This window comes from Talpa europaea (genome assembly GCF_964194135.1).
Source record: "Talpa europaea genome assembly, chromosome: 4".
NCBI lineage: Eukaryota > Metazoa > Chordata > Mammalia > Eulipotyphla > Talpidae > Talpa > Talpa europaea.
In genome coordinates this window covers 40,322,853-40,332,471 of record NC_140070.1, presented here as the reverse complement: position 1 = coordinate 40,332,471, position 9,619 = coordinate 40,322,853, and the positions used below count along the sequence as shown (strand labels likewise).

The following is a 9,619-nucleotide window of genomic DNA, read 5'->3' as shown; positions in this document are numbered from 1 at the left end:
CAGGTAGTTAGGAAATGAGGAAACCAAAGATCAGATGTGTGAAGAGATTTGTCCAAGGTGAGGTAGCACTTTGAATTTCTTGGTTATGACTGAAATGTTATTCCTCAGGACAATGCACGTGAACTTAATTCTCATGTATATTTTCACATGCTTAGTAGGGGTAACACCCAGAATTGTATTTGAAAAATTTGAGGTCCTAAAGGCAATTTCTAAAAGTTCGAAATTTAAAAAATAATAAAATACTGGAACATGTACATAGTAAACTATGTTATAATATCTCTGAAATTTTTATAAGCATTTGTAAGCCTTTCTAGATAAAATGTTGGCAGGCTATTTAAGCTTATACCTAATTTATAGCAGTAATGTATGGAATTTGTAAGAAAAACCTTGGGAAAATATTTATGATAAAGAGAATGATTTGTCTTAATGCTTGCTTAGGATTTGGGAGTTTCTTACTATGTTAAGCTGTTTTTTCTTAAATTATATTTTGGCACCTTGAGTGTAAGTCAATTAACAATATACTGCAGTAACTCAACTGTCAGAGATAAAATGCCATTTAAAAATGGCTTCCTCCTCTTAGATCACATACATTTTATGTTCCAAATATTTCCATTAGCTACTCACAGCATAAAATAATTATATGAATACTTGTTTGTGTTTCACAATCTCAAATGATTGTTAAGAATGGAAAGATTTTCAAGTTAGATATGAAATTCCAGTTTAGTAAGCCAAAAGTCATAGCCAGCATCTTTTTTACCAGTCCTGGAGAAGGCTCTCTAGGACTTGATTTTAAACATAAAAAAGGAAAACTCACACATACACCAATGACATATATATTTTACTAGCTCTTTTTTCAACTCAGAGTTAACCCTGCTCAGCATAAAGGTTAAATAATTCACTAAGAGTAAGAAATAATTTATATAGTTATGTATTTTAAGCTTGATCTAGGTAAAATTGAGAGAAATAATATAGATTCTAAAATAGAAGATTACTTATTACATTATTGACTTTTTGATTATCTCTCTTTTTTTATAGTCATCCTGATAATATCACCCCTGACACTGAAGATCCAGAACCCAAAACTATGATTATTGGTACCAATAATGTGTTTGAAGTTGGCTGTTGTATCCTTTACAATAATTTAAGATAAATCATTCCCAGCTATCTTTTTTTTTATTTTTAAAGATTTATTTATTTATTTATTTATTTATACAAGCACTGGGTATAGTCAGAAGCGCGGGAGGGTGAGAGAATTCACCAGAGCCAGAGCGGGAAACAGAACAGGCAGACTGACGAAATATACTGCTGAGGGGAGCAGCAGGCACGGCAGGAGAGGTGAAAATACATTACTGAATTGGGTGCTCATTTCTTTTATACTTTAGATACTTTTATTTAGAGAGTAAAGCTTTACTTTCAGACTGCTTTGGAATTCTGGAGCAAAGAGTTCTGGCTGGCAACTCTGCATGGCCCCTTCCTCGTCTCTTTCCTCTGCCCCAATGCAGGATAAGGACATTGTGAATTATTTGGGGAGAGAAGATGAGAAAATTGTTTTCCTAACTCTGACTCATAGATTCCCAAGCCATGAAAATGGGAGACAATAATGTTATTGAATCAAAAGGTAAGCTATGTTTGGAGTTTTACTGTCAAAAATAGTGATTTCCTTTTTCTTGGTGGTACCCTGGAAAACACCCTTTACATACACTGTGGCCGAGTGTTGTGCTAGCAGGGAAGGTGTGGTTGGAAATGCACCAAAGGAGCTGTAAGACTCATTCTTTGCTTTTATAATGCTTATTCTAGTATTGAAGAGCTCTTTACCTTAGCCAACCAGAGGTAATTGTAAGTGGGACTACATGAGGACCACCACCACTTCTGGGCAACAGCTCCAACAACTTTTCCCACTGACGTCCAGAAAGACCCTGAATGGTGATCCGTCTTTAGAATAGAGTATCTTTCATGGTCCTGGCTGGCATGAAAGAAAATGCTGGTTTTTTAAAAAAAATAAATATTTAACTTAGGATTTTTGTTAATCTATTTAAGGGTTATTTTAATTTGGATTACCAACTCTTACACTGTCATTTCTATTCATTATATACTTACTGTGTGTGCCCACTACTTTACATTTACTCTCATTCATTGCAGCAAACTGTGAAGTAGGGTGGTGTCTTCATTTAATAAACTTGCTCATGAATTTATAATGACTGCACAACAGCAGCAGAACTGTTTTGAGTCCATTTTGTGCTAGTCTGGTACCTGCCTCTATGCTATGCTCATACTCAGATTTAAACAATTTAAGTTTATTTTCAGGGCCAATTTGTATTTTTATACTTAAATCATCTAAGGAAAAAAATAGTATCTTAATCATTTGATGTCTTAAATTACAGTACTCTATGTTTATTCTGCAGCATATGTAGGCAGAAATGTAATATTAACAAGTGGTTGCATCATTGGGGCTTGCTGCAACCTGAATACGTTTGAAGTCATCCCTGAAAATACAGTGATCTATGGTACAGACTGCCTTCGTCGGGTGCAGACTGAGCGACCACAGGTACTAAAACTTCTCCTTAAAAAGAGTTCTTTCTAGAGCTGCTGATTTTCCTAAAATAGCACATAATTGTTTTAACAGCAGCAAGTCCACTATTTAGAAAACAAATGATTAAAACAAACATAAGAGAAACACTCCTAAAAGTAGATTTTATTGGGGCCTCCCCAGTGGCACAGCAGTTGAGCGCTGGATTGCGAAGCTGCCCGCAGCCTCTGCAGTGCTGGTTCGATCCCTGGCTGCTCCCTGGCCACCGGAGGAGGGTCCCACATGGCGCGCAGACCTCTCCTGCCACCCGCTGCTCCCCTCAGCAGTGTACTTCGGTCCTTCTGCCTACTCTCCTCCCTGCTCTGGCTCTGGTGAATTCTCTCACCCTCCCGCGCTTCTGACTGTGCCCAGTGCTTGTATAAATAAATAAATAAATAAATAAATATTAAAAAAAAAAAACAGCTTTCTATCTTTAAAAAAAAAAGTAGAATTTATTTGCAGTGGAATTATTCAGTATTATGTACAAGGATTACAATGACAAACTGTTATGGGAAAAGAAAATCAATAGATTTTTTTTTTTTTTTTTAAAGAATCATTCTTTTTAGGGCCTCCCTGGTGGTGCAGTGTTAAGTCTCAGCGCTATCAAGCTATCGCCAGCCACTGCAACATGAGTTCTATCCCTAGACAGGGAGCTAACTCACATGGCGCAGCAGAGCCCTCCTGTCTTGTTCACTGCTCCACTCAGCAGTGTATTTCAGTGGATCCACATTTTCTGCTCCCCACTCTCTCTCTCCAGTGAATCCTCTCACCCCCTGCACCTCTGGTCTAGACTCCAGTTCTTTTATGCATAAATAAATAAATCTTTCAAAAAATGAATTATTCCTTTTATCATAAGATTGTTATTTTATTTTATTTATTTTGCATAGAAGAACTGGGATATAGGCCAGAAGTGTGGGAGGGTGAGAAGATTCACCAAAGACAGAAAGGAGAGTAGAATAGGCTGATCTACTGAAATACATTGCTAAGGGGAGTAGTGGGCAGAATAGGAGTGGTCTTCTACATCATGTGGGTTTGCTCCTTGGCCAGGGATCGGGATCAAACTCAGGATTGGGCTGTCAGGGTGGTAGCACTGAGGCTTAATCTCTAGGCCACCAGGGAGGCCCAATCCATAGATGTTATTCCTGGATCCACTAAAATAGACTGCTGAGTGGAGCAGCGGACAAGACAGTAAAGATGCATTTCCAGACCTTACAAATTGTATTCATTCACGCTTGAAATCTGAATCCTTGAGGGTGAGGAATAATCATACCAAATTAATACAGGATATCTAACTTGGGTCCATCTATTAGTTGACTGACATAGTTTGTGAAAATAAGCACAGTTTGTAAATATGCAGTCATGTTTGTGTATTCTTCTGGCATATAAGAATCCCCTTTAAATAACCAAGATCAAAAAAATGACTTGTACATATTTGGAATTTCATGTTAGAGTAGGACATGAATAAAACAAGGCAAAGAAGACATTCTAGTTGAAATTTTAAGCCTGTTGCTTAACACATTCAATATATATTTCCTTAGTTACTCGGTCTCCTTTCTCTCCTCCCAAAAAAATACTTTGTCTCCTCCCAAGACATCACATTGCCTCTGATTCTTAGCTATATTTATCAGAAATTAAAATTCCAGTTCTTTCTGGGTTATTCTAATTTTGTAATATTTGGCCTTTGTATTTATAGACTAAAAAGGAAATAAAAACAATTGCAGTATATTTTTCACTATCTTTTTGCATAACGGCAAAAATGATTGAAGAGGTAGAAGTTAAGCTAGAATGGGGGGGAGATTAGAATTACGTGAGCAAGAATATATATAGTTTAATACATAATGCTATGTAAAACTTTTCCAAGTTCACTGAGGGTCTTATAAGTGTCTTATTTGCACAAAGGATTCTCCAAATTTATTGAATCAGAGTATCAAGATTAAGGACATAAGATTCCTTACTTTTCACAAGTTCCCCAAGTAACTTTTACAAGGAGGGCAAAGCTTGGGCAAAGCTTGTTTATGAAGAGTGAAGATCAAGAGAGCTTTACCACTCTGTGCTATGAGGTCCTGTGGAAAGCAGTACATTCTGGGTATTTTACTTATGTTGTCTTCTATAATTGGAACTTTTAGACTTTTTAGAGTCCAGGGTGGAATCTACAAAAGCAAGTTTGAAAACTAATTCATATATATATTTATATATAAAATCTTTTGGTTTTTTATTACTAAATGTAATATATTTTCATTGTAAATTAAAAAAAAAAACAGGTAAGCAAAAATGAGTTAGTGAAAAGCATCTGTAATTCCACAACTTAGTGATAATTATTTTTTACCTGGCACTAACTTTGTTTTTGCTGATCAGTTCTTAATTATCTTTTTTAGCCCCAGACACTACAGCTGGATTTCCTGATGAAAATCTTGCCAAACTACCACCACCTAAAGAAGACTATGAAAGGAAGCTCAACTCCAGTTAAGAACTAAGAACAGTATATGAAAGGATAACATTTTGTCTTTGACCACTGTCTTTTGAAAGGGCCGCGGTTGTTGATACACTCTTAGCAGTTTATGGAACAATACCTGTTGACTTTTTTTTTGTAAATTGAGTTTTAGAGGAAAGTAATGGATTTTCATTGTAACTGTCCCCTATAATTTATATAAAATGTGTTATTTTCCTATATCTTTGCTCCTTTTATGATAATTTACAAATTTATTCTTTTGTTATATAAATGTTAGCCATAAATATTAGTTATATAAAAAACTACCCAAAATAAAGAGCATATTGTTGTGTATTTCTATTCTGGTATACACTAAACTAAATAAAAATGTTGCTAACAGGATTGTTAGTGAGCAAACTTTGATCAGTTTTTCTACTTGCATTAACTTTCCCAAAATAACTCTTAAATTTTTGTGTGTATTAGCTATAGTAGTGTTTACCTTTTTCATTTGTGGGTTTGTAATTGTTTAAAATTTTTTAATTAATTTAGACTTCGTTTTATTTCCAAGAAAATATGTTTTTCTTTGTAGTAAAACAAGTAATCCAGATGTATTCAGAGAATGCAAAGTCAAAGATAACGGTGTCATAAGAATGAGAAGTAAATGACCATTGGGAGTATTCCTGGGTTTTTGAAGACAGTGAGCTAAAAGATTTTGGTATGTTTATAAATTCATGAAATTATTTTGATATATTAATCACTATTGACCCTGCTATAATTCTATTTGATTATATAATGTCAAAATATTGAGGATTCCAGGGTTTTTTTAGTAATTCAAATGCATACACTTAATGGGATCTAATTTTCAACTTTTGAATCAATAGCTGTTGACTAGTACTAAGACATTAAATACATAAATATTTTCTCTTGAAGTTTACTTTTTAACTGTAGGTAGTAAAAACTATATTTGAACTTCTGAAAATATCAGGTACAAATTAGCTTTTGTTCCCAATTAAAATGACTTGATTTTTGGTAAGAATACTCATGTAGTTAGAAAACTACAACTACACATAGTAGACTGAAAAAGAGAGCATCCTATCAATGCACTATTTTTTTAACAATTTATTTATTTATGCATATAGGAACTGGGGTCTAGGCCAGAGGTGTAAGGGGAGGGGGGCGGTGAGAGGATTTACCAGAGAGAGTGGGGAGCAGAACAGGTGGATCTAGTGAAATACACTGCCGAGGGGAGCAGTGGGTAAGGCAGGAGAGGTCTGCTGCACCATGTGGGTTGCTCCCTAGCCAGCTGGGGATCAAACTCATCAAACTCATCAAACTCGCTGGTAGCTTGTGGTGCTGTCTTTAACCCCTGAGCCACCAGAGAGTCCCTCAGTGCACTTGACGATCAAGTCAGGATTTTGTTGATCATGAAAATTTTTTAGATGAAAAGGCAGAAATTACAAAACTACCTTTGAAGTGCTATGAAGTTTTAAAACTTTATCTCTGGATAAGCTCTGATAATGCTTATTAATGGCCTCTGGCCCAAAGTATCAGGTAATATGTGAGAGCAATAGCGAGATAACCACCCAAGGACTTGGTAATAAGATACCCCCAGAGATTTAAAAAAAATTACATTAACATACGATGAGAAATGATATGAACTCATTTGAGTAAAGAAAATGTGGGTAGAAATGGTCAATTTACCAACATAGGATTTGGAGGAAATGAATGACAGTGTCTGTACAATATTCTCCATGGGGGGGAGGTACTAAGTCCCAAGAGATGAGAGAAATTTGGTGACCAGAAGTGTTCCCTACTTCAGATGGGATCAGTTTATCATGACTTGATATATATGACTTGGTAAGAATATACCTGGAGACCTGCCTCTTAATTTGGCTCTAATTGCAGGCTTAACTGAACCACTTTCTGATTCTTAATATGCCCTTTAGGCTATCAAGGTTGAGGGCACCAGAATTCCATTCTGTACATAGTAAATTTAGAGAGACTTTCTGGTTTGTATATTAGTCTCATGTGAATTTAGGATGTAGTTGTGCCCCTGAGTCTGTCAGTTTAATCTTTGATTTAGTCTATGATATAAAAATTCTGATAAAATACAGTTTCTGCCCTTTAGAACAAAGAACCAAAGTTAAATGCTAAATGGAGGGCCTCCCCGGTGGCGCAGCGGTTGAGCGCTGGGTTGAGCGCTGGGTTGCGAAGCTGCCCACAGCCTCTGCAGTGCCGCTTCGATCCCTGGCTGCTCCCCAGCCACCGGAGGAGGGTCCCACATGGCGCGCAGACCTCTCCTGCCACCCGCTACTCCCCTCAGCAGTGTAGTTTGGTCTCTCTGCTGGCTCTGCTCCCGGCTCTGGCTCGGTGAATTCTCTCACCCTCCCGCGCTTCTGACTGTACCCAGTGCTTGTATAAATAAATAAATAAATCTTAAAAAAAAATTGTTAAAAAAAAGTGCTAAATTGAAGGACAAATCCTGGCATACATAAAAGGTAGCAACTACACAAGGAGAATAAAGAAAGCGTTTTATTATAGAATCTTACTGTAGTTTGGTGATAGCTCTTAAGTCAAGATGATGGATTTTCACCAGTTGAATAGTGTCAGGTCTAGAAAATCATTGCTCTCTTCTTCACTTCATCCATAAGCACACACAGTGGTCGTTAACTGTGCTGTGTCTAAAATGAGCCCAAAATATAGCATCTTAAAGCAACAATTATTATTTTGCAGTTTTTGCAGGTCAGCAAGCTGGGAGTGGCTCAGCTAGTGCTTCTGGCTCATGAGGTTTCACTCGTGCAGCCAGAGCAGCAGTTTTCTGAAGACTTGACTGGGGCTGGAGAATACCTTTGTAGGATGACTGCCTCACCTAGCTGTTGGCAGGAGGCTTCAGTTCTTTGCCATAGGAGCTTCTCCACAGGGCTGCTGAGTGTCCTTATGACATGGTGACTGCCTCCCTCACCTGCAGAACCCACAAGGAAAGGCCTAGTCTCTAAATCACTGCACACCATCACTACCACTTTGTTTTATTTGTTAGAAGTCTCACACTGTCTCACACTGAAGAGGAGGGAATTAGGCTCTACCTTTTTAGGGGAGCAACATCCAAAAATCCATATTCATGTTCAAAGGGCGCCAGCATACACACATCCATTCCTCCCTAGTGCTCTATCAGCATGTTCTACAGGACCTCCGCACTGCAAGGAAATGGCTTGAGGAAGTACTACTATTTGTTAGTGGGCATTGCACATGACATCATCAAAGAGTCTTTATCTTACAGCCTTCTGTAATCTGTAAACCTTATATTAGAAATGTAGATTATTTGCTCTAAATGTTAAATGTTTCTTTAAACACCACTTTAACTTGTTTAGGTTTAGTAGGAATTAAAAACCTTGAAGGTTAAGAATATTGAGTAAGAGAATGTTGAAAATAATACAGGAACTATTCTTACAACCAAAATATATACTTAGTAAACTGTCATTTTTAAAAATTGCCTTTATTAAATTTGTATCGAGCTCACTAAGTGCCAAGTACTGTTAACAGCAGTTTATGCATAACTCATTAATTACATGTTAACTCATTTAATTCTGTTAACAATCAGGTAGTAATATTATCATCACTATTTTAAAGATGGGAAATTAAGGCACTGCTACACAGCTAGGAAGTAGCATTTTGATTCCAGAATTCATGATCATAACCAAATTTTATGCTTCCTTTTTTAGAGAAGTTGTTAAACCTTTTAAGATAGAGATTCCATAATTCAGTAGGCTTCCTAAACACTAGTTAGGAAAACAGCTATGCAGTTGCCTTGCTTAAAGTCTTTGCTTCTCTTAAATTTCTTAATCTGGATGATACATTTCTTAATCTGGATAATACAAAACGAGAAATTTTTTAAAGAATTGTTTGGTCTTTCCACTGAATTCAATGAGCATTACCCGAAAAAAGATTCTCATGTTGAAGCTGCAGGTCATTCTGTCCAAAACTTTCAACAAGTCTGCTTACTATCACTAATTAACTATGGTTGTGAATTATAGTTGTTTTTATTTATAAAAAAGCAGTATACTTTCCTTTTAGACAATTTAAGGGGTGAGGAAGAAATGCTTCTAATTTCATAATTCACCCTCAAGCATTTTGGTGACTAATTCTTAGAGTGAGTCCAACCACGAATGTAGATAGATGATGATATTTTTCAGAGACATTAAAGCTTTATAATTCCCACTGCATACCTGCTGTTGTATCACAAGAGGGCACTAGGAAACAGGGTAGTTTTTCCCCTGTTGGTTACCTAATGGGTACTTTTGAATCTTAGGCTGACCCATATTAAAGCTCCTTTAGACTTCTTCCACTAAACATTAACTCAGAATAGTTCCTTTCCTGTTTCAAAGGAATATATGTTTTAATATTTTGGAGTATTAACTGGAAATAGACCCAGTGACACTCAACACATTCAAATGGAGGCTCAGGCATTGGATCCCTCAGTCCCCCCACAGACAGAAACACTGCCAGTCCTACCAGAGATCTTGCAAAGAACAGTTTGGTCAAATCATCTTTGGTAGTGTTCCTCTCAAAAGAGTTTCAGCACTAACTTCATGTGAATCTGAATGCTAAGTCTCTGAATTTAGGTTTTC

At 36.6% G+C, this 9,619-nt stretch overlaps 1 protein-coding gene across 1 annotated transcript; it reads left to right on the top strand.

The window, feature by feature from the left end:
* Positions 1-1,084: 1,084 nt before the first annotated feature.
* DCTN6 (dynactin subunit 6) lies at positions 1,085-5,040 on the top strand (the record flags this gene model as incomplete). The annotated part of the gene is made up of 4 exons (XM_084231386.1): positions 1,085-1,124; positions 1,571-1,618; positions 2,403-2,545; positions 4,942-5,040. The coding sequence occupies 4 exons, from the start codon at positions 1,085-1,087 to the stop codon at positions 5,038-5,040; spliced, it is 330 nt and encodes a 109-aa protein (XP_084087512.1).
* Between the last annotated feature and the right edge of the window lie 4,579 nt (positions 5,041-9,619).